The sequence below is a fragment of the Canis lupus genome, chromosome 22 (genome assembly GCF_048164855.1).
Source record: "Canis lupus baileyi chromosome 22, mCanLup2.hap1, whole genome shotgun sequence".
Classification (NCBI taxonomy): domain Eukaryota; kingdom Metazoa; phylum Chordata; class Mammalia; order Carnivora; family Canidae; genus Canis; species Canis lupus.
Window position 1 is genome coordinate 22952726 of NC_132859.1, and position 26901 is coordinate 22979626.

Sequence of the window (26901 nt, forward strand, 5' to 3'; positions counted from 1 at the left end):
AGATACACTGTAGACTGTCACTTATAGCTGTGAAATATTAAAATTTAATTTTAGTTAATAGTTTATCTTTTCCACCTCATATTTTATCTTTTTTTATTTTTTAAATGTCCCCTTTATTTATTTTCTTAAGTTAACTCTACCCTCAATGTGGGGCTCAAACTCATGACCCCAAGATCAAGAATCACATGCTATACCTACTGAGCCAGCCAGGTACCCCCCTCCACCTCCTTTTTTTTAGATTTAAGAATTAAATGGGAAAATTAGGGTATGTTTCTTCTTCTTTTTTTTAATAATTTTATTTTTTTTTCAAAGATTTCTGTTTATTTGATAGAGTGTGAGAGAGAGTGCCAACACAAGTAGGGCAGAAGGGCAGAGGGAGAGGGAGAAGCATACTCCCCTCTGGGCAGGGAACCCGATGCAGGGTTCCATCCCAGGACCCCAGGATCATGACCTACGCCAAAGGCAGATACTTGACTTAGCCACCCAGGCACCCTGAGTATGTTTCTTTTTTTTTTTTTTGTGAGAGAAAATTAGAGTATGTTTCTTTTTGTATGAAGGCATTCCACAAATTGAAAAATGAGTCCTTGGACTATAGCAAGCTGAATATGTGTATGTATGTGCTTACCTGTTTACATTCCTATGGATATGATTGAAAGCTTATTATTTTTTCTTTGAGAATAAGGATTACATTTAATTTTTTTTTTACCTTTGCCTCTAGAGTCTATATAGTAGATGCAGTAAATGGGGATCTGCTAGACTGTAACCTCCTTTAAAGCAGTAAGTGTAGCATTTATGTAGCAGGTGGTTACATGTTTCTGAATTAATCTAAGTTGAAAGAATTGATTTTATTAATCACTATTTCTATATCATATATTTGTCCTTAGTTTTTATTCTCTAACTGTGTGACCTTAGAGCAAATAATTTAACCTCTCTCTGTGCCTCAGTTTTTATATTAATTTGTTTTTATTGATGTATAACTGACAAATCATATTAGTTTAGGTGTTCAACATGATTTGATACTTGCATATGCTATGAAATAGTAACCACAATAAGTATTGTTTCCCCTTTCACCCTATGATGTTACATAATATACTATACAATGTTATAGACTCTAGTCACCGGGGTGTACGTTGATCCCCTTATGGCTGAATTTTGTACCTCTTGACCCTCTTCTCCCATTTCACTCACATCATATCCTCCCTCTTACCTCTGGCAGCCACCAGTCTGCTCTCTTCATATATGAGTTTGGTTATATTTGTTTTGTTCATTTGTTTTTTAGTGGCCACATATAAGTGAAATCATATAGTATTAGTCTTCCTCTGTCTGACTTATTACACTTAGCATTTTATACCTTCAAGGTCTGCTCATGTTGTCACAAATGGCAAGATTTCACTCTTTTTATGGCTGAGTAATATTCTGTTGTACATATACCACATCTTTATCCATCCATCCATCCATCCATCCATCCATCCATCCATCCTTCTATCAATGGATGCTTTGGTTATTTTAGCATCTTGGCCACTGTGAACAGTATGCAATAAACATAGGGGCATATGTCTTTTCTGACTAAATGTTTTTTTAATTTTCTTAATATAAATATACAGAAGTAGAATTGCTGTATCATATGATAGTTCTTTTCAATTTTTGAAGAAACCCCATACTGTTTTTTGTAGTGCTACACCAATCTAGAGTCCCACCAATGATGCACAGAAGTCCCCTTTTTTTCCACATCCTCACCAGCACTTGTTATTTTCTGTCTTCTTGAAAGTAGCCATTATGACAGGTATGAAATAATGCCTCATTATCTTATATCATCATTCTGATGGTGATGTTAAGCATTTTTTTCATGTGACTGCTGGTCATCTGTATGTCTTCTTTGGAAAAATTTCTGTTTAGAATTTCTACCTATTTTTAATCAGATCATTTTTATTGAGTTATATGAGTTCTTTTATTTATTTTGGCTATTAACCCCTTATTGGATATATGATTTGCAAATACTTTGTCCCATTCAGGAGGTTGCCTTTCTATTTTATTGATGGTTTCCTTTGCTATGCAGGTTTTTAGTTTGATGTAGTCCTGTTTGTTTATATTTGCTTTCATTGCCATTGCCTTGGCAATCAGTTACAAAAAATACTGCCAAGACTAATGTCAAGTAGCCTACTGCCTATGTTTTCTTCTAGGAACTTTGTGGTTTTTGGTCTTGTGTTCAAGGCTTTAATCCAGTTTGAGTTAATTTATGTATGGTTTAAGATGGTGGTATGGTTTCATTCTTAAAATGTGGCTGTCCAATTTTCCCAATACCATTTATTAAAGAGACCATCTTTTCTCCATTGTATATTCTTGCCTCCTTTGTCATAAATTAATAGACCATATACGCGTGAGTTTTTTTTTTTCCTGGGCTCTTTATTCTGTTTCATTTATCTTTGTATCTGTTTTTGTGCCAATACTGGTTTGATTATTATAGCATTATAATTTGAAATAGGAAGTGTGATGCTTCCAGCTTTATTCTTTTTCAAGATTGCTTTGGCTCTTTGGGATCTTATGTTGTTCCATACAAATTTTAGGATTCTTTGTTCTACTTCTGCATTGAATCTATCGATTGCTTTGGATAATATGGATAGTTTCACAATATTCTTAAAATCCATGAGCACGGAATATCTTTCCATTTGATTGTACATCCTTCAATTTATTTCATCAATGTCTCATAGCTTTCATTGCACAGGTCTTTTACTCACTTGGTGAAATTTATTCCTGGGTATTTTATTCTTTTTGGTGCAGTTGTAATTGTAACTTTCTTAATTTCTCTTTCTGATAGTTTGTTGTTATAATATAAAAACATAACATTGTAATGTGTTGATTTTGTATCCTGCAACCTTACTGAATTTGTTTATCCTATTAGGTTTTTTTGGTGAAGTCTTATAGCATTTTCTATATATAAAATTCTGTCCAAAAATAATGACAGTTTCACTTCTTCTTTTTCATTTTAGATGCTTTTTAATTTCTTTTTCTTGCCTTATTGCTCTGGACTTCCAATTGCTAGGATTTCCAATACTGTGTTGAATATAAATGGCAAGAGTGGGCATCCTTGTCTTGTTCCTAATTTTTAAAGAAAAAGTTTTCAGCTTTTCACCGTTGAATATGATGTTGCAGTAGGCTTATTATATTGAGATGCATTCACTGTAATAGCTTTGTTGAAAGTTTTTATAAATGGATGTCACATTTTGTCAAGTGTTTTTTTCTAGATCTACTTAGATGATCAAATGATAATTTTCTTGATGTGGTGTATGACATTGATTTATTTGCAGGTGTTGAACCATCCTTGCATCCCTGGAATAAATCCCACTTGATCATAGTATATGACCTTTTAAATGTATTATTGAATTTGGTTTGCTAGTATTTTGTTGAGGATTTTTGCATCTATTTCATCAGGGATATTGGCACGTATCTGCATTTCCTTAAGGTTTTTTTCTGGGGTTTTATCTTGTTCTCTTGTTTGGAACATATTCCTTTTTCCTCATTTTGCTTGATTCTCTTTGTTACTTCTTTTTTTAAAGATTTGTTTATTGGGGTGCCTGGGTGGCTCAGTGATTTAGCATCTGCCTTTGACTCAGGGTGTGATTCTGGGGTCCTGGGATCAAGTCCCACAGCAGGCTCCCCAGAGGGAGCCGCTTCTCCCTCTATCTGTGTTTCTTCCTCTCTCTGTGTGTCTTTCATGAATAAATAAATAAAATCTTTAAAAAAAGAGAAAAAAGACAAGCATAAAAAAATAAAGATTTGTTTATTTGAGAGAGTGTGTGGGGGGAGGGGCAGAGGGAGAGTGAGAGAGAAAATCTCAAGCAGACTCCCACTGAGCGTGGAGCCTGACACAGGGCTTGATCTCACCACCCTGAGATCATGACTTAAGCCAAAATCAAGAGTCAGATACTTAACTGACTGAGCCACCCAGGCACCGCTGTCTTTGTTTTTATGTATTAAGCACAACTGCTGTCTCTCCCAATCTTAAAGGAGTGGACACAGGAAGATGGGATGTGTTTTAGTCTTCTGTTTATGCAGTGTCCTGGGGGTAACAGCCTGCCAAGGACTGCCTCTATGATTACGTCAGCCCTGTGGAGCCCAGAAATGCAAGCACCCTGGCCACCAGAGTGAGCATTCAAGGAATATCCCTTGTGTGAACAACTTTGGCAGGGCCATAAAGGAAGGATAGACCAGGATAATACCACCCACTGGATTTACTTATGGAATGAGGCCTCGTGGGAGCATCCAGCTGGGTAGTCCTCTTGCTGAGTTCAGTGAGGAAGGGCCATGTGGTAGCACAGGGGCAGGGCAAACAGCACTAGCAAGGTAGAGGGACAGTGCAAAAATGGCACCTGCCACTCCAGCAGATGGTGTAAGATTAAGCTAATGAATCTCCTTCATATAAGGTCTAAGTTCTTTTCTTTTTTTTTTTTTTAAAGATTTTATTTATTTATTCATGAGAGACACACAGAGAGAGGCAGAGACATAGGTCCTGCAGGACTGGATCCCAGGACCCCTTGATTCAAAGGGAGATGCTCAACCACTGGGCCACCCAGGTGCCCCAGGTCCAAGTTCTTTTCAACATGCCATTTTTGATGAATCCCAAGATGGATAAATCTATACATTAAGTGTGGAGTCTCAGTTTCGTAGAGTCTTGGTTCTCCTGAATATGAACCATACTGGTTTTCAAAGCCAGACATTTTGGGGGCTCATCTCTCTGGTGCAGATCCTAAGGATGAGAATACCTGATGTGAAGCTTGACCCCCTTACCCCTCAGAGATAGAGTTCATATTTATTAGATCCCTCCTGCTTTGGGTTGCCACATTGGAGGGTAGGATTTTTGGTGACACTATGTCTCTGCCTCACCTACCCATCTTGATGTGATCTCTTTTTTTTAAAGATTTTATTTTTAAGTTATCTCCACACCCAACTTGGAGCTTGAACTCAGGACCCCAAGATCAAGGGGTGCATTCTCTACTGACTGAGCCATCCAGGCACCCTTGATGTAGCCTTTCTATCCTTTATTGTGGAAGAGCTGTTCAGGTAGCTATTGGGTCTTTTTTCAGACAAAGTTGTTCTATATGAAGCTGAAGATTTGATGTATCTGTGGAAAGAGTTGAGGTCAGGGTCTTCTTATGTTACTGCTTGAACCACTCATTTTAACTTTATATTTTAAAATAAATATAGACTCCTAAGAAGTTGTGAAAATAGCACAGAGGGTCATGTATACCTATCATCCAATTCCCCAAATGGATCTTACACTGATATAGTATATTATCAAAGCCGGGAAACTGACATGGTGTGCCTTTTTTTTTTTTTAATTTTTATTTATTCATAATAGTCACACACACACAGAGAGAGAGAGAGAGAGAGAGAGAGAGAGAGGCAGAGACACAGGCAGAGGGAGAAGCAGGCTCCATGCATCGGTAGCCCGATGTGGGATTCGATCCTGGGTCTCCAGGATCGCGCCCTGGGCCAAAGGCAGGCGCCAAACCGCTGCGCCACCCAGGGATCCCAGGTGTGCCTTTTAAATTGGATAAAGAGGTACCAAAATTTCAGGATTTATTGAAAAGCTAAAATGAAGTAATCAATATGGAGCAAGTAACTGGTACCTGACATTCCTCTGCTGAACTTGTTTCAATTCTCTTCTTCTTTTTCCTTTTTTTCTCTATTTTGCTTTTTTCTGAGATTGCCTATCAAGCTCTATTTTTCAGACAACTATCAAGGTAAATGCAAATATTTCATAATATGCACTAAAACTTAAACAGTGATTGTAGGGGATCAGATTATAGGAGACTTCTAAGTTGTACATTTCTGTAATGAGTAAGCTTTGAGGTTTTATCATTTTGTGTTTTTTTTTTTTCAAAGAATAGCATGTTTTATTTTTATTATTAGAAACACAAGAAAGAAGACAAAAACAAACTTAAATTATCAACCTCCCAGGAATGTGTGTGGTAAGCCAGTAAAGGATTACTAAAGGGTATGGCAAAACCAGAGCACATTACTCAGTTTTGTAATCCATATTTTCCAGTTACTTGTACATAAAGTATTTGAAGCATGTTTGAGCGAGTATTTCTGTAGTACAACATGCTACAGCAGTGATTAAAAGAAATCCAGCTTTTCTGAAAAATACTGTTAATTTTCTAAATATAAATCTTAACCATCTGGCAGAGAAATGCTTAAGGAATTTAATGTGTATTTCAACTTGAAAAACAAAAATATTTAATTAGAAACAGATAAACCTAGAGATAACTCATCTGCATTCATTAATTAGTAGTCTTATGTATTTAAGATAACAAATATATGTAATCTGGTTCCTCTGAAGTCATCTATCTTGCAGCCTCTTATATATTAACTTATGAAGAAAAAAAAGTATGCAAACAAAGCTTGTTTTTTTAATGGCTTTTTCTTTTTAATTTCCTTCATTATCTTTTAAATGTTAGTGTAGTTGGGGAGCATCATAGTTATACAATTTAATTTTGTTGCTAGAAAAGCTGTGGCAATTGAATTTTTCTTCAGCACCTTTCTATAACATTTTTTTCTCAGAGAGAGAGGAGAGAGGGGCAGAGGGAGAAAGTGAGAGAAAATCTTAAGCAGGCTCCACATTCAAAGGGGGAGCCTCACACAGGGCTTGAGCTCATGACGCTGAGATCATGACCTGAGCTAAACTCAAGAGTCGGACGCTTAACCAACTGAGCCACCCAGGTGCCCCTACATTACAGATATTTTTAAAATACTTTTTAGTAGGGACACCTGGATAGTTCTGTCAGTTAAATGTCTGCCTTCAGCTCAGATCATGATCCCAGGATTCTGGGATTGAGCCCAGAGTGGGCTCCCTACTTAGTGAGGAGCTTGCTTCTTCCATCACACACCCCACCCCACCCCCGCCTGTGCTCTCTCTCTCTCTCTCTCTCTCTCTCTCTCTCAAATAAATAAAATAAAAAATACAACAATAAAATAAAATGCTCTTTAGTAAATGCTCGTTGGTAATAAAGCCAGGTTTTGAACTCCAGCCTACAGACTTGCAATGTTAAATAATTTTTTCTGTATTGTACTTCCTCTTCCTCTCTTGGAATTGATCAACTTTAGGGGTGTCTTTGTCTTTGACCACAGCCTCTTTACCTTCTATTTCTCTTGTTTCTTATACTTCCCCTGAGATGCTACAAGCTTGATTACTTTAGAATCCATGAACCCCTGATGACTTACTTTGGCTTCTTATTCTGCCTGGCTCATGTGGGCATGATCAATTGTTTTAAAAACTATTTTCTTTATTGTCAGTTGAATTAATAATTCTTTGACTGTGAATATATACAAGTAATATAAGAGTTATAAAGTTTTCTGACCTTAGATTACTTATTATTCCAGAATCTTCTCACCTTTTGACTTTATAGATTCTCTAATCCTAATTTTGGGTTGTTATATTTTTGCTTCATTATATAGCCATGAATCAGGTTAATGGGGTTCTGGGACACATGTATGTTGCATAATTTCATCTAGGCTGTAACTTCATCTCTTTGTAAAATCTATGACTTTTTAAAATATTTTTTTCAAATCTTTTCCATTCTTCCCAAACTATCAAATTGCTTTTCTCACTTAGATTCCCACTCTCAGGGCAGCCCGGGTGGTTCAGCAGTTTAGCGCCTCCTTCAGCCCAGGGCCTGATCCTGGAGACCTGGGATCGAGTCCCACATCAGGACCCCTGCATGGAGCCTGCTTCTCCCTCTGCCTGTGTCTCTGCCCCCCCACCCCCCCGCCGTGTCTCTCATGAATGAATAAATAAAATCTTTAAAAAAAAAAAAAAAGATTCCCACTCTCAGTGTATGGTCTTGCCTTCTACTTGATTCACTTTTGTCCTTAGTCACTTTCTACCCCAAGCTATTTTCTGGGGATGACCGGACCTTTGAAGTCCTCTTGATGTAATTGAAGACATTTCAGCACTTTACACAATATCTCTGTCATGCAGGTTGATGGGTAAGATTTTTCTTAAGCTTCATTGCAGAGAAAAGTTGTCACTCTTAAGTAGCTGATTTGTTTTGAACCTGTATACACTACGGGCATTTTGACTAATCATGCTTCACACTTTATTTTGCCCACTGAAAACTCAGAGCAGTTTTTATTGTCCATGCTAACAACTATATGTGACCTATGACATTTAACTTGATGTAATAATCTTACCCCTAGTTTCATATTTTTATTTTTAAAGATTTTATTTATGTATTCATGAGAGACAGAGAAAGAGGCAGAGACACAGGCAGAGGGAGAAGCAGGCTCCATGCAGGGAGCCTGACATGGGACTCAATCCTGGGTCTCCAGGATCAGGCCTTGGGCTGAAGGTGGTGCTAAACCTCTGAGCTACCCAGGCTGCCCCAGTTTCATCTTTTTATTTAAAATTCTATTAATATCTTCTTCCCTGCCTTCTTCATCTATTTTTTGTCATGTTAGATTGCATGTGTTTCTTTTGGTTTTTTTTTTTTTTCAAGATTTTATTTATTTATTCATGAGAGACATAGAGAGGCAGAGATGTAGGCAGAGGGAGAAGCAGGCTCACCATGGGGTGCCCATTAAGGGACTCAATCCCTCTGGGATCATGCCCTGCGCCAAAGGCAGTCCCCTCAACCACTGAGACACCCAGGCATCCCGCATGTATTTCTTTTGTTTTGAAAAGATAATATATATACATTTTAATAAAATTCAATAGTACAGAAAACACACATAGAAAAATAAAACTCAGTGTAGAAGATAATCAGCAAAATGAAAAGCTGTTTGTTGTGCTGAGATTTCAGAAAAACCATCAGAAGTCATTTTATTAAGTTCTTTAGCAGCAAAATGAATTAGTAAAGGTTCATTTTCACTACTAGGAGTTAGGCTGAGCTTGTTATATAGCTCTGTGCACAAACAGGCATCAATGGTTTTCTGATAAACTATTGCTACTTAATTTACACTAATTGATAGAGTTTGATGAACCATCAACTTTTCTCACTAGCCTTTGTTTTATAGCTTTGTGCAATTACCTAAAAAAAGTTTTTAGATATCTTGAAACCTGACTTCAGAGAAGATTCCCAGTTTTCATTGAATAAAAAGGTGAAATCTATAGCATAAGCAAATGTCTCATCTTCTTTTCTTTGGATGTTAACATAAAGACAGGGGCTCCTGGATAGCTTAGTTGGTGAAACGTCTGCATTCGGCTTAGGTCATGATCCCAGATCCTGGGATCAGGCCCCATGTTGGGCTCCCTGCTCAATGGGGAGTCTGCTTCTCTGTCCTGCCTCTCCCCATTTGTGTCCTCTCTCTCTCTCTCTGTCAAATAAATAAAAACTTACAAAAAAAAAAAGAACATAAAAACAAGTAGAGTAATAAAGAGAAAAATATGTCCAATCCTTTTTTTGTTTTCTTAACAAATCTAGCTCATATAGTAATTAGAGTACAATATAACCACAACAATAAAAGGTCTTATTAAGTCAAATTATGGGGGAGATCATGATCAATTTGTCCCTTAGTTATAATAGGAATTTTTTTTTTTTTAGTTTCAGAGGTAGAGTTTAGCAATATAATAGGAAATTTTTGAATGCACACTATACGCTAGGCTCTGTACTTATTCATGGAATGTTGGCCATCTATTATGTGCCAGGTACTTTCCTAGGAACTGGTAAACAAAACAGACATGCTACTTGCCCTCAGTTAATCTTCACACTAACTCTTTGCAAGGGGTACATTATGGCTGAGAAAATTCGACATTCAGAGAGGTTAACTAGACTGTCCAGAGTTGCACAGCCATTAAATGGTGGAGTTAGGATTTAAATATGAGTCTATCTTGTTCCAAAGTCTTTGTTCTTCCACAAAGTTACAATACCGTGTACAAATGTGCCAGAGGGGTGAAGGAGTGCAAGCATATACAAAGTTATATAAAAGCATGGAACCAGTAATCCTCATTGCCTAAATGAGCCTGCTGTTTTATCTGGCTTGGATAATCTTGTGTAAAATGACTACTGCAGTCTTCTCACTGGCCCCCCTACAGTCTGTTCAAAACCCAGCACCCAGAGTGATCCTCCTAAAATACAAACCCTGTCAGGTCATTCCTCTGTACAGAAACCTCCAGTGGAGATTTCTCCTCCCTATACCCAATTCCTCCTTCCTTCATACCTAGAAGTAACCATAGACATTGCTATTAGTTCGGTGTAAATCCTTTCAACTTTGAGTACTGGTTTATAACCTTTTTATTTAAACATAAATAGAATCAACTACATGTATTCTGCAAATTGCTTTTCCCTTTGTATTTACAGTTGAATATCCTGTGTTCTTTTTTTTTTTTTTTTTTTTTTTTTTAAGATTTTATTTATTTGAGAGAGAAAGAAGGCACAAGCAGGGAGAACAAGAAGCTCTGACCCCCTGCTAAGCAGGAAGCCCAAGGTGGGGCTTGATCCCAGAACCCTGGGATCATGACCTGACCTTAAGGCAGACACTTAATTGACTGAGCCACTTAGGCACCCTGAATGTCCTGTGTCCTTAACATGAGATATATATTCCCTTGATATGTATTGTTATAAAGTAGAATGAGGAAAGTTTTCTGTTTTATGAATTCTGCATCACATGACTTTTATCATGCTGCTGTATAATTGTGAATTTTATAGTCATAAAACAAATAACATCTTTTATAACAATTATACTTTTATAGCTATAGCATGAAATAATTCATTTTTTTTTTAATTTTTATTTATTTATGATAGTCACAGAGAGAGAGAGAGAGAGGCGCAGAGACACAGGCAGAGGGAGAAGCAGGCTCCATGCACCGGGAGCCCGACGTGGGATTCGACCCCGGGTCTCCAGGATCGCGCCCTGGGCCAAAGGCAGGCGCCAAACCGCTGCGCCACCCAGGGATCCCGAAATAATTCATTTTTAAAAATGCCATTGCTTTGGAGCATCTGGCTAGCTCAGTCGGTAGAGCATGTGACTCTTGATCCTGGGGTCATGAGTTCAAATCCCGTGTTGGGTGTAGAAACTACTTAGACATCTTAAAAAACAAACAAACAAACAAACAAAAAGTGCCCAAAAAATACAGTTGCCATAACAGTGTCATATTTGTTATGCAGTAAGATTTATCAACAGAGCAAACTCTTCTAACTATATATGACATGACATAGATGCTTCAATTATAATTATAGAATTTCTTCTTTACCATAGTAACCCCTCAGTTGAGCAATTTCAACTGCTTTTGCCTCCCCTCATTAATAGAGATATTAGGCTATATAAAGTAAAATGCAGAAGAACTGATGGCCAATAATGGAGCCAGAAGACTTGGCTCTACATATTCAAGGCTAATTAATTATTAGGTAAATGAGATGTTACATTGTAGGTAAAGACTACAAACTACGGCTCAGATTTACTTTTGATAGGAAATAGGATTTCATTTATTTCCTTGTTTTAGTTTTGTATTAAATATGTTAAAACCTTTTCATTTTTAATTGCAGTCTCGAGTTATAGCTGTATTGGATTGGGAGCTTTCAACCATTGGTCATTCTTTGTCGGACTTAGCTCATCTCTCTCTGTTCTACTTTTGGCCAAGGAGCGTTCCATGGATAAACCAAAATTCTAATTTTCAAGAAAACAAAGGTACAAAACCATTATGTTGCCTAAATTGCTATTAATGTAAAAATATATTTATTCTTCATAATTAAAAGGTAAGATTATATTGCAATTTTAGATAAGTAGCTCTTATTTGTTTCTTGAAATGTTTCTAAAAAATTTTATTCTTGATTTTTCTGAACAATAGCATTTCACTTTTAGTAATTTATGATAAAATGTAGCCCTTTATATACTTCATTCTTTTGGAAATCAACATTCACAACATGTTTGTTATGTGGTTTAACATATGTTAAATGTTATGTTGTTTAACATATGTTAAATGTTATGTTGTTATGTGGTTTAACATATGTTAAATGTTAAACATTTCATATGTTTTGTATACATATGCAATATTATTACATTTGAAATAGTCACCATGCTATCTTTATTATATTTCATAGTGTGTATTGTTTTTATAGGGATACCATCAATAGAAGAACTGATTTCAATATATTGCCACTGCAGGGGAATTAACTCTGTTCTTCCTAACTGGAATTTCTTTCTTGCCCTTGCATATTTTAAAATGGCTGGAATAGCACAGGTAATTGATGGTGAGCAAAATATGTTGTACCATTATTTATTAATGTACTGTTCACAGTATTTTCTGGGCTTCAGGAGTTTTATGTTCTTTGTCCTTAAATTATTTTGCTTTTGATAATGACAAATAGCAGACATGGGTAAATATGAATCCAGAATTTACAGAATAGCAATTTGGCAAGGGAAAAAAATTGAGTAGCAAAATGTTTATTACTTTTTGGTATGATGAACTTAAAAGATAGGAGAGGGAAGAGAGAAAGACATAATGATAAGAAGAGAAAAGCATGTGAAAACCGGTTATTTCCTGAATATCCAATTTAAGAAAGAGCTAAAATATTTTAATGATGTCTGCTTTGTTTTTTTTTTTTTAATTTTTTTTATTGGAGTTCAATTTGCCAACATATAGCATAACACCCAGTGCTCATCCCGCCAAGTGCCTCCCTCAGTGTCCATCACCCAGTCACCCCAACCCCCTGCCCACCTCCCCTTCTACTACCCGTTGTTAATTTCCCAGAGTTAGGTTTCTCTCATGTTTTGTCACCCTCACTGATATTTTCACTCATTTTCCCTCCTTTCCCTTTACTCCCTTTCACTAATTTTTATATTCCTCCAATGAATGAGACCATATAATGTTTGTCCTTTTCCGATTGACTTATTTCACTCAGCATAATACCCTCCAGGTCCCTCCACATCGAAGCAAATGGTGGGTATTTGTCGTTTCTAATGGTTTGAGTAATATTCCATTGTATACAGAGACCACATCTTCTTTATCCATTCAATGATGTCTGCTTTGAACTATAAAACCATTTATTAACCAGGGCTGAACTATAAAACATTTATTTTTTTTTAAAAGATCTTGTTTATTTATTCATGAGAGATACAGAGAGAGAGAGAGAGAGAGGCAGAGACACAGGCAGAGAGAAGCAGGCTCCATGCAGGGGGCCTGACACGGGACTCGATCCCAGGTCGCCAGGATCATGCCCTGGGCGCAAGGCAGTGCTAAACCTCTGAGCCACCCGGGCTGCCCTATAAAACCATTTATTAACCAGGGTTGGAAGAAAGAAATGCTTTTGCATGTCCCAAAGCCTCACACAGTATGTAGATTATAGTAGCCTCTTAATATGGTTTTGAGAGAATAAATAAAATTTTCCATTTTATAGCAGTCATATTTATGACATTAATTTTATGAGGAAATTGAGCATAAACTCAGTTTTTTAAAATAACAGCTTAATCTACAGTGTATTCTTTTTTCCTTGGGGGTGGGAGGACAGAGAAAGAGGGAGATAAAGAATCTTAAGCACGCATAAGGGGCTGGATGTCACCACCCTGAGATTACAACCTGAGCCAAAATCAAGAGTCCAATGCTTAACCAACTGAGCCACCCAGACCCCCCTAAAATGTATTCTTTTTTTATACTGATTTAGTTTCCATGTGCTTTGAATCTTGGAAGTTTAAGAAATTGAGATGCTTCATTACTGACAAAGGGCTAAGGCTTGGAGGAATAAGTAAATAAGAGATTTTTAGAAACAAAAAAGAATGGGAAAAGAAGGATTAAGGGTTTTTTCCCCCTAGTCTTCAGAGTCCATGCTATCTATGACCAACTAAAATATCTTCTAAGAATATAATTGTAAAAAAATTTTAAAAAGGAATATAGTTGTATTACCTTTCATCCTGTATTTTAGAATCACAGTAATCATGTTGGCTGGATGGGTTTCTCAAAAGAGGGTTTATAGTGTGTTTTTTATATTTGTCAGTTTCCACAAATCAGATAACAAACGGGCTTTGAATTTAAAATGGATTTTCATTTCAAACGAAAGTTTGACTTGGATTATTTCGTAATTAATATGTATGTCATAGACTATATGTGGTAACAGAGATGATCATAAACATTGCATTCTAACTACAAATATGAAATTGGAAATGATGGAAGTTCTATTAGAATGTTTAGTTGTATAAAGAATTACATGAAGAAATGAAACTAATGAAATTCAGTTAATTGTGTTAGGATGAGACGAGCAAGGGAGAGGAGAGTGTGTTATATTAAAGTACAGAACACGGAGAAGAAAGAAAAACTAATTAGTATTCAACTGACCCTGTTTGAGGAGACAGTTAATTAAACTAGGAGTCCAAAATATGAGGGAAATAAATATTCTTAGAGATCATCTCATTGCTTTCTCTTTAGTTTTTTGGGGTTTTTTTGTTTTATTTTGGTTTCTTTAGATTTTCCCCCGTTATGAAGGGAGAACAGTGATCTTTAAACAGTGATATATAAGGTGCTGCCAGTCTGGTATCTTTGTTAACTCCTGACCTCATTTTCAAGTTTGATTTGATTTCTAGTTACAATTGGTAGGATGAGAGTGTGTTAACCAAATGATAGATGTATAACTCTTTAACTTAGGGGGGTATAATTATCCCTATGTGTAAATAAATAGAATTGATGGTCTGATTTACATCTTGATACCTTGTGAGTTTAGTGACTCACATAGCTGGGAAACTGTGGAGAGACTGGATAGCTGAAGAATAATTTTCAATGAATCTTAATTGCTCTTTTTTTTTAAGATTTTATTTATTTATTCATGAGACACACACACACACACACACACACACACACAGAGAGAGAGAGAGAGAGAGAAAGAGAGGCAGAGACACAGGCAGAGGGAGAAACAGGCTCCATGCAGGAAGCCTGACGTGGGACTTGGTCCTGGGTCTCCAAGATCACACCCTGGGCTGAAGGCGGCGCTAAACCACTGGACCACCAGGGCTGCCCTTAATTGCTCTTTTTTAATTTACTTATAGGGTGTATATAGTAGATATCTTCTGGGAAATAATGCATCTGAGAATAGCTTTCTGTTTGCCAAGATTGTGCAACCTCTGGCAGAAACTGGATTACAACTCTCAAGAAGGTAAGCAAAATCAATTCCTTTTCTAACTCAAATTAGAGCCTTTATTAGGTATATGAAGTTTGTAAACTTTAGGAGGAGAGGGACTTTCTATTACTTACACAAGGATGGATGCTACTAGCCATAGCAATTTTTTGGTAAATCTCTTATATGCCTGAAAATAAAATGACTTCAAATATAAAGAAAATAACCCAGATTCATGATTAAAAGGTTTTTTTGTTTTGTTTTGTTTTTTGCCAACTTGATTGAGTATGTAAACTTTTAAGGATATAGATTAAAACTTTGAAATGTTTATTTCTAATATTTAAGTTACTTACATATACCTATTTAAAAGTATATCTTATAAAGGATGGTTTATTAATTTTAGAAGTATTGCTCTCTTCTATCATATTTCATGAAATTTTAATCATTTCATAAGTGTCTTCGAAATCCATATCACTTTGAGGCATCTAATTCACTAATTCACTTACTAACCACATACTCCCATCTAAGTGATGCGATATATAGCACTTACTGAATGCATAGATGATGCTGTCCTTAGAAATTCTGTCCAGGCCACAAGTATCCAGGATAAAAAACATTAGGAGAGTTATGTTTTACAATTCATCTTATAGATGGATATTTGTGTTCTCTATAATGTAACAGATAGTGTTGCTCTTCATAAAGATCTTTATAATGACATCCAGCAGTTATATTTGTGAGGAATACACTAAAAATAATTACTAAATTTGTGTTCAATTTCTTCACTTCCTTTTTGAGAGATTATAAGTGACTTTAATAAAGATTCAAAACTACCACTGATTGAAATCATGTCAGGCTAATGTTTTACCCACGTAGTGCTTTCACCATTAGTTTCATGTTCAGAGTAAAGTGATTCTGCATTCATCCCATAATATGAAAAACTTAAGAAGTTCCAAAATTTGGCAATTCCTGAGGGATATTTTGAGGGAGTTGGAAAAAACTTCACATTATATTTGGAGATACATAATAATGATTTGGGACACCTTTATAACCTTTGTTTTTTTTGTTTTTTTTTTGTTTTTTTATAAAGAACTTTCAGTACTACACCACCACAAATTGATACTTCCCCACAGTTGTTTGCACAGAGTAAGACTGGCCAGGAAGTTCTTGCTAGGGTGAAGCATTTCATGAAACGACACATCCTTCCAGCTGAAAAGGTAAGTACTGTATAAACAAACAGAATGTATTTGTGTTCAAGGACTGTTGATGAATTAAGTCTGGTATCTCTTCTAGGAGTACCATGGTACCCTATCTTTGTAGTCAATCCTTACTTTTTCCCCCTCCTTATCTTAGCACTGAGCTGCTGCAGAAGCTGATAAACTTCTAAAATATGCCAAGGGAATGCCACAGCTAAATCTTTAGAATTAAAATACAGTCAAAGGGTATTAACTGTTGTAAAGTTGAGATCCTAAATATATTAGAGTAAAACATGACTTTAGGGCCTTTAAAAAAGGATTTTTTAAAATTAATTAATTAATTTTTTTTGAGAGAGAGAGAAGGGGAGAGCACACTCGATTGAGGAAGGAGCAGAGGGAGATGAATAAGCAGACTGTGAGGAGTGGGGAATTCCACACGGGGCCCAACGCCACAACCCCAAGATCGTGACCTTAGCCAAAATCAAGAGTTGGATGCCCAACTGACTGAGACACCCAGGCACCCTAGAGCCTTTTCATAAGGCAGTGACTGTCAGTCTTTTTTTATGGATCCATATGAGAATTAAGAAAACTGTAGCCTGTAGCCTAAGCAAAATGGACCTAACCAGAAAATGTCATATACCTTTAAATCTATTCACAGATACTACTACCTCTCTCCCTACAAGTTAGTCGTATAAGGCCTTAAGTTTCAGTAAGTTCACTAAGGGTAGAGAAGTAACATGGTACATTCACTTGTTCAGTTAATATGTGATTATTAGGTACTTAATAATGGGTTAGGCATCTGGACAGCCATCAAAAGTAAAAGAAAAAGACAGACAGAGCTAATGCTTCCACAGAGCTTATACTTTAGCAAAAGAAAGATATTCAGTAAGAGATAATAATGCTGTGAAGAAAAGATAAAAGCTATTATGAGCATACATAGATAGGTGGGGCCAGATATGTGTGTGAGTTGAACACTGGTATAGAAATTGTAAGGATTTGATTTTTTGGTCCATTCCTGCCATAAGTTAGGTGGTCATGAACAAATAACTTTAATACTCAGTGCTTGAATCTTTCATCTGTGATGTGCATGGATATAAGTAGATATACAACAAATTCTCATTTTGATTTTCTATGATTCTGAGAGGTCGAAAGCTATACTGACCAAATAGGAAACTGAAAAAGACTAAAACTCTTTCAACAAAAATGTTCAGAGTCAATATGTGTTTATAGAGCAGTTACTGTTGTTGCTTGAACTACATAAATAATTACCATATTTTTATTTTTTTAAGATTGTATTTATTCATGAGAGATACATAGAGAGAGGCAGAGACACAGGCAGAAGGAGAAGCAGGCTCCTTGAGGGGAGCCCAATACAGGACTTGATCCCAGGACCCTAGGACCATGCCCTGAGCCAAAGACAGACGCTCAACCACTGAGCCACCCAGGCATCTGAATTACCATATTTTTAATAACGATCTGGCATGAGATGAATTTTCCTGACACTGGGTATAGTTTTCTTTCTTTCTTTTTTTTTTTGTTTTTAAGAAAATACTACTTAAATATGAGGAAATTCTTTCTAAAATAGTCTCTTAATAGAGACAATGTACAGTGACTTTACAGGTAATACAAGGGACTAGATTCGTATCTTTCAGTAGTCACTCTAAATGTAAATGGGATAAATGTCCCAATCAAAAGACACAGGGTCCCAGATGGATAAAAAAACTAACACCCATCAATATGCTATCTGCAGGAGACTCATTTTAGACCCAAAGACACCTCCAGATTGAAATTGATGGGTTGGAAAACATTTATCATGCTAATGGACATCAAAAGAAAATGTAGCGATCCTTAGACAAACTTGATTTAAGCCAAAGACTAAAAAGAGATGAAGAGGACACTATATCATAATCAAAGAGTCTATTCAACAAGATCTAACAATTTTAAGTATTTATGCCACTAACATAGGAGCAGCCAATTTTATAAACCAAATAATAACAAAATTAAGGAAACACACTGATAATAATACAATAGTAGGGGACTTTAACACCCCCCTTACTGCAATGGACCGATCATATAAGCAGAAGATCAATAAGGAAACAAGGGCTTTGAATGACATACTAGACCAGATGGACTTCACAGATATTCAGAGTATTCCGTCCTAAAGCAACAAAATACACATTCTTCTCAAGTACCTATGGTACATTCTCCAGAATAGATCACATACTGAGTCACAAATCAGGTCTCAACTGGTACCAAAGATTGAGATCATTCCCTCCATATTTCCAGACCATAATGCTTTGAAATTTGAACTCAATCACAAGAGGAAATTTGAAAGAACTCAAATATGTGGAGATTAAAGAACATCTACTAAAGAATGATGGGTCAACTAGGAAATTGAAGACGAATTTTTAAAAATTCATGGAAACAAATGATAATAAAAACACAACTGTTCAAAACCTTTGGGATGCAGCAAAGGTGGTCCTAAGAGGGAATATATATAGCAATACAAGCCTTTTTCAAGAAACAAGAAAGGTCTCAAATACATGATCTAACCATACACCTAAAGGAGCTGAAAAAAGAACAGCAAGTAAAGCCTAAATCCAGAAGGAGAAGAGAATTAATAAAGATTAGAGCAGAAATCAATAAAATAGAAGCCAAAAGAACAGTAGAACAGGCTTATGAAACTAGGAACTGGTTCTTTGAAAGAATTAATAAGATTGATAACCCCATGGCCAGAATAATAAATAAAAGAGAAAGGACCCAAAGAAACAAAATCATGAATGAAAGAGGAAAGATCATACCAAAGGAAAAAAAAAAACACCACCAAAGAAATGTAAACAGTTATAAGAACATATTATGGGCAACTATATGCCAATAAATTAGGCAATCTGGAAGAAATGGGTGCATTCCTGGAAACATATAAAATACTAAAGCTGAAACAGAAAGAAATAGAAAACCTGAACAGACCCATAACCCACAAGGAAATTGAAGAAGTAATCAGAAATCTCCCAACAAACAAGAGTCCAGGGCCAGGTAGCTTCCCAAGGGAATTCTATCAAACATTTAAAGAACTAATATCTATTATACTGAAGCTGTTTTAAAAAATAGAAATGGAAGGAAAACTTCCAGACTCATTCTATGAGGCCAGCATTACCTTGACTCCCAAACCAGAAAAAGACTCCACCAAAAAGAATTACACACTAATATCCCTGATGAACGTGGGTGCCAAAATCCTCACCAAGATACTAGCCAATAGGATCCAACAGTACATTAAAAGGATTGTTCTCGGGCAGCCCAGAGTGGCTCAGCAGTCTAGTGGAGCCTTCAGTCCAGGGCCTGATCCTGGAGACTCAGGATCGAGTCCTGCATCAGGCCCCCTACATGGAGCCTGCTTCTCCCTCCCTCCCTCCCCCCCCATAAATAAATAAAATCTCTAAAAATAAAAATAAAAATAGATAAAAGGATTATTCTTGAGATCAAGTGGGATTTATTCCTGGGCTGCCAGAGTGGTTCAACATCTGCAAATCAATCAATGTGATACACTACATTAATAAAAGAAAGGGCAAGAGCCATTAATCCATTAATCGATACAGAAAAAGCATTTAACAAAGTACAGCATCCTTTCTTGATTAAAACTCTTCATAGTGTAGAGATAGAGGAAGCATACCTCAATACCATAAAAGCCATATTTGAAAAGCCCATAGCAAATATCATTCTCAATGGGGAAAAACTGAGAGCTTTTTCCCAAAGGTCAGAAACACAGCAGGGATGTCTACTCTCACCAGTGTTGTTCAGTACAATGCTAAAAATCCTAGCCTCAGCAATCGGACAAAAAAAGAAATAAAATGGATCTGAATTGGCAAAGAAGTCAAACTCTCACTCTTCGCAGATGACATGATACTCTGGAAAACCCAAAAGACTTCACCCCAGAATTCCTAGAACTCATACAGGAATTCAGCAAAGTGACAAGGTATAAAATTAATGCACAGAAGTCAATTGCATTTCTATATGCTAACAAGACAGAAGAAAGAGAAATTAAAGAATCTATTCCATTTACAATTGTACTCAAAACCATAAAATACCTAGGAATAAACCTAACCAAAGAGGTAAAGGATCTGTACTCAAAAAACTATCAAACACTCATGAAAGAAATATAGGAAGACACTAAGAAATGGAAAAACATTCCATGCTCATGGATTGGAAGAACAAAAATTGTTAAGAAGTCTGCTACCTAAAGCAATCTATACATTCAGTGCAATCCCTATCAAAATACCATCAATTTTTTTTTTCACAGAACTGGAACAAATAATCCTAAAATTTGTATGAACAAATAATCCAAAATTTTTCTGGTTTCTGTATAAACCAGAAAAGACTCCAAATAGCATCATAATTTCTGGACTTCAAGCTATATTGCAAAGCTGTAATCATCAAGACAGTATGGTACTGGCATAAAACAGACACATAGATCAATGGAACAGAAGAGAGAACCCAGAAATGGACCCTCAACTCTGTGGTCAACTAATCTTTGACAAAGTAGGAGAGAATATCCAACGGAAAAAAGACAGTCTCTTCAACCAATGGTACTGGGAAGTTGGACAGCCACATGCAGAAGAATGAAACTGGACCATTTTCTTACACCAAACAAAAATAGACTCCAAATGGATGAAAGACCTAAATGTGACACAGGAATCCATCAAAATCCTAGAGAAGAACACAGACAGCAACCTCTGTGACCTCAATTGCAACTGACAGAGTAGGAGAAGGTATTTGCAAATATCTTATCAGATAAAGGTCTAGTATCTAAAATCTATAAAGAACTTAACAAACTCAACACCCAAAGAACAAATAATCCAGTCAAGAAATGAGAAGACATGAACAGACATTTTTCCAAAGAAGACATACAAATGGCCATTGGACACATGAAAAAATGCTCAACATTACCCAGTATCAAAGAAATACAAATCAAAACCACATAGAGATACCACACCAGTCAGAATGGCTAAAATTAACAAGTCAGGAAATGACAGATGGCAAGGATGCAAAGACAGGGGAACCCTCTTACACTGTTGATGGGGATGCAAACTCTGCAGTCACTCTGGAAGCAGTATGTAGGTTCCTCAAAAAGTTGAAATAGAGCTACCCTGTGACCTAGCAATTGCACTACTGGGTATTTATCCCAGAGATACAAACGTAGTGACCCAAGGGGGCACCTGCACCTCAAGGTTTATAGGAGGAATATCCACAATAGCCAAACTATGGAAAGAGCCCAGATGGCCATCAACAGATGGATGGATAAAGAAGATGTGGTATATATGCACAATGAAATATTATTCGGCCATCAAAAAAATGAAACCTTGCCATTTGCAACAACATTGATGAACTAGAGAGTATTATGCTAAGCAAAATAAGTCAATCAGAGAAAGACAATTATATGATCTCACTCATCTGTGGAATTTAAGAAACAGAGGAGCATAGGGAAAGGGAAAGAAAAATAAAAAAGATGAAATCAAAGAGGGAGACAAACCATAAGAGACTCTTAATCAAAGAAACAAACTGAGGGTTGCTAGAGGGAAGGGGGTGAGGGTAATTGAGTAACTGGGTGATGGACATTATGGAGGGCATAGGATGTAATGAGCACTGGGTGTTATATAAGACTGATAAATCACTGAACTCTACCCTCTGAAACTAATAGTATACTGTATGTTAATTGGATTTAAATTTTAAAAATAGTAAAAAAAAAATAGTCTCCACTTATATGTGTTCAGTGATTAAGATATCACTTTGGAGACTTTCTGATCTAGTTAGTACATACACAATTTTGAGTTTTAAAATTCTGAATTTTGGGGTATTAAAAAGAAAATGAACACTTTTGGTTCAAGATGGCAGACTAAATTCAGCATTTATCTGCTTTCCCTCCAATAAAATCCCATTGGCAATAAAGAAATGTTTTAAAAATGGAATAAGTTGCTAAAACCACAAAAACAGGAGTGGGACAATCAGAGGATTGAAGGTTTTGAAAAGAGAATGGAAGTTGGATTGGAAAGCAGAATGGATCATACCAAAGACTAATCCTTAACAGAGGAAGCCAAACACCTCAAAAGCATTTTGAAATAAGAGAAGGTTGTAGCACAGATGGTAACCTTTTTGTTTTGTTTTGTTTTACAATGAAGTCCCCTGTGATTGGCTGATATGGAGAGCAAGAGTGAGAAGGGAAAGAGAAATCAAGATATTTGACTGAAGAATTAACCTGTAGGTGGGCTGCAGGGATAGGTGTCTAACACACCTGCATAGCAGTGGCATTCGCTTCAAACAGAAGACTATAAGAGTACTCTGAAAAAGCAAACAATTTAGACTTATCATGGTGATCATTTCATAACATGAATAACTGTCAAATCACTGTGTTGTACACTGGAAACTAATACGATATTGCATGCTAACTACTCCAATTTCAAACAAAACAAAAAAACAAAGTGAGGAAATTGAGGTCCAGAGACATTAAGCAAGTTGCCTAAATCAAAAAAGAGAAGGAAGCCAATGTAGAACAGTGTGGAAAACCTGAACCTTAGAGTTAGAGTATGTGTTCTGATCCAGACTTAACCTAAATTCTACCCTCAGCAAAATATTTCCTTTAAACACTCAACAAACATTGATCACCTCAGTGGTGGTCACTGTGCTAGATGGTCTGGACATGACAATATTAAGTCTTATTAAGCATTGCAATGTTAAGCAAGGAGACAAGTTGCCATCTTTACAGTCAAATGGAAGAGGAAGACAGTGAATCAACACTAGTTATTATGCATTAAGAATTTACTCCTCTTCCAGATACTGTGCCAAGAGCTTGAGGTATAGTAACTCATATAATCCTTGCAGTGGGAGTACAATTTTTACTCTGGGTTGAAAATGAGTCAGAGAATATTTAAGCTATGAGTAATAACCTAGAGCTCTTAAAAAAAGAAAAAAAGCAAATTATCTGTTTCAAAGAAGCCAGGCTTCAACATGAGGGTTAGGGCTCTAGAGTCCTCCATTTTTTGGCTTTTTTTTTTTTTTTTTAAATAGGGATTTGATGTGAATCCTAGATTGCCTGTCAGCCTGCCTGATTCCTGCCTGCTCACCCTAAAATAAAACATATTTGTTGACATGCTTGTGCTTGGAACCAGCTGATTATTCAAAGGACAGGCCAGAATTGGCAGAAGAAACCAAGTAGTCTTGCTCTATCATTAATAAATGTGAACGGAAAATCAAGGGAAACATGAAGCACAGAAAAGAAGCATCACAAGTTAGGTTGTGGTACATCTGCTGAACTTAGTATTATGCAGCTATTACAAAGAATTTTCAATATAAAATAAAATGCCTTATTATAAGTTAAAAAAGCAGTCTGTCTCTAGCTTTTAGGGGAAGATTGTCAATATTTTGTGTGGCAAGAAAAGCCACATTCATTTTCTCTTTGCAGATCATTCAAACCTAGAATATATCCGCACCTAATAACATGAGCCTTTTCTTTCATTAAAAATCTTAAACTGAGTTGCATGGCTGGCACAGTCAGTAGAGCATGCAACTCTTGGTCTCAGGGTTGTGGGTTTGAGTCTCACATTGGGTATAGAGCTTACTTAAAATCTTAAAAAAATAAGTTCTTTATAGATCTTGGAAACTAGCCCTTTATCTGATATGTCATTTGCAAATATCTTCTCCCATTCTGTAGGTTGTCTTTTAGTTTTGTTGACTGTATCCTTTGCTGTGCAAAAGCTTCTTATCTTGATGAAGTCCCAATAGTTCATTTTTGCTTTTGTTTCTTTTGCCTTCGTGGATGTATCTTGCAAGAAGTTACTGTGGCCGAGTTCAAAAAGGGTGTTGCCTGTGTTCTTCTCTAGGATTTTGATGGAATCTTGTCTCACATTTAGATCTTTCATCCATTTTGAGTTTATCTTTGTGTATGGTGAAAGAGAGTGGTCTAGTTTCATTCTTCTGCATGTGGATGTCCAATTTTCCCAGCACCATTTATTGAAGAGACTGTCTTTCTTCCAATGGATAGTCTTTCCTCCTTTATCGAATATTAGTTGACCATAAAGTTCAGGGTCCACTTCTGGATTCTCTATTCTGTTCCACTGATCTATGTGTCTGTTTTTGTGCCAGTACCACACTGTCTTGATGACCACAGCTTTGTAGTACAACCTGAAATCTGGCATTGTGATGCCCCCAGATATGGTTTTCTTTTTTAAAATTCCCCTGGCTATTCGGGGTCTTTTCTGATTCCACACAAATCTTAAAATAATTTGTTCTAACTCTCTAAAGAAAGTCCATGGTATTTTGATAGGGATTGCATTAAACGTGTATATTGCCCTGGGTAACATTGACATTTTCACAATATTAATTCTGCCAATCCATGAGCATGGAATATTTTTCCATCTCTTTGTGTCTTCCTCAATTTCTTTCAGAAGTGTTCTATAGTTTTGAGGGTATAGATCCTTTACCTCTTTGGTTAGGTTTATTCCTAGGTATCTTAAGCTTTTGGGTGCAATTGTAAATGGGATTGACTCCTTAATTTCTCTTTCTTCAGTCTCATTGTTAGTGTATAGAAATGCCACTGATTTCTGGGCATTGATTTTGTATCCTGCCATGCTACCGAATTGCTGTATGAGTTCTAGCAATCTTGGGGTGGAGACTTTTGGGTTTTCTATGTAGAGTATCATGTCATCGGCGAAGAGGGAGAGTTTGACTTCTTTGCCAATTTGAATGCCTTTAATGTCTTTTTGTTGTCTGATTGCTGAGGCTAGGACTTCCAGTACTATGTTGAACAGATCTATAAAGAACTTATTAAACTCAACACCAAAGAAACAAACAATCCAATCATGAAATGGGCAAAAGACATGAACAGAAATCTCACAGAGGAAGACATAGACATGGCCAACATGCATATGAGAAAATGCTCTGCATCACTGGCCATCAGGGAAATACAAATCAAAACCACAATGAGATACCACCTCACACCAGCGAGAATGGGGCAAATTAACAAGGCAGGAAACAACAAATGTTGGAGAGGATGCGGAGAAAAGGGAACCCTCTTACACTGTTGGTGGGAATGTGAACTGGTGCAGCCACTCTGGAAAACTGTGTGGAGGTTCCTCAAACAGTTAAAAATAGACCTGCCCTACGACCCAGCAATTGCACTGCTGGGGATTTACCCCAAAGATACAAATGCAATGAAACGCCGGGACACCTGCACCCCGATGTTTCTAGCAGCAATGGCCACTATAGCCAAACTGTGGAAGGAGCCTCGGTGTCCAACGAAAGATGAATGGATAAAGAAGATGTGGTTTATGTATACAATGGAATATTACTCAGCTATTAGAAATGACAAATACCCACCATTTGCTTCAACGTGGATGGAACTGGAGGGTATTATGCTGAGTGAAGTAAGTCAGTCGGAGAAGGACAAACATTATATGTTCTCATTCATTTGGGGAATATAAATAATAGTGAAAGGGAATATAAGGGAAGGGAGAAGAAATGTGTGGGAAATATCAGAAAGGGAGACAGAACGTAAAGACTGCTAACTCTGGGAAACGAACTAGGGGTGGTAGAAAGGGAGGAGGGCGGGGGGTGGGAGTGAATGGGTGACGGGCACTGGGGGTTATTCTGTATGTTAGTAAATTGAACACCAATAAAAAATAAATTTAAAAAAATCTTAAAAAAAATCTTAAAGCAACATCTGTAAAAATGTTTTATCCTATAGAATGATTCTGAACAATACTAATCCTTGTCTGTGAACATATACCTTTTTTAATGATATTTGGAGAAAAGGAATTAACTTTTTCAAAACAGGAGGGGGGAAAGCCTATAAAATTCTATCCAATATTATTACATGAATAACATGAATTTATTACGTTATTACATGAATAACTGTATAGTTGTTTTATAAACTAAGTTTATAAAAATTAAAAGTTGGGATCCCTGGGTGGCGCAGCGGTTTGGCGCCTGCCTTTGGCCCAGGGCGCGATCCTGGAGACCCGGGATCGAATCCCACGTCGGGCTCCCGGTGCATGGAGCCTGCTTCTCCCTCTGCCTGTGTCTCTGCCTCTCTCTCTCTCTCTCTCTCTCTGTGACTATCATGAATAAATAAAATCTTTAAAAAAAAATAAAATAAAATAAAAAAAATAAAAATTAAAAGTTGTGTCAAAAAAAAAACGTTGTGTCTAGAAAACAAGATTATGTCATATAATAAACCAGTATTTTAACAATACACATCTTTAGTAAGACTCTTAATGACTTTTTCTTAACACTTTTACATATTTTTCCAGATTTTTATAATGGGAAAAATAAACCTTATTTAAACTGTTCAAATGACCTTTGAAATTCCTTGGATTTCGTACAGTGAGAACATAAGAACCCATTATCTATGAAAATGTTAAAAGGCAGTTCTTCCTATTCAAAATGGACAAGGAGAGGCACCTGGGTGGCTCGGCCATTGAATGTCCGGCTCTTGATTTCAGGTCAAGTCATGAAATCCAGCCCTGCATCGGGCTTACACTAGGCATGGAGCCTGCTTAAGATTCTCTCCTCTCTCTCCCTCTGCCCTGCCCCTCCCCATACATTCATGTTCTCTCTCTAAAAAAATAAAAATAAAGTAGATAAGGAGTCCTTAAAAATAGCGTGTAAAACAAGAACTAGCAACATAG

General features: G+C 36.6%; 1 protein-coding gene across 2 annotated transcripts in view; it reads left to right on the forward strand.

Annotated features, from left to right (window-relative positions):
• The window catches only part of ACAD11 (acyl-CoA dehydrogenase family member 11), a 110447-nt gene that overhangs the window by 14152 nt on the left and 69394 nt on the right, over positions 1–26901 (forward strand). For both annotated transcript variants that reach the window (XM_072792758.1, XM_072792757.1), the window contains exons 6-9: positions 11481–11622; positions 12054–12175; positions 14968–15074; positions 16123–16249. In XM_072792758.1, coding sequence (XP_072648859.1) covers positions 11481–11622; positions 12054–12175; positions 14968–15074; positions 16123–16249 — 498 coding nt within the window. The remainder of the gene's footprint in view (positions 1–11480; positions 11623–12053; positions 12176–14967; positions 15075–16122; positions 16250–26901) is intronic.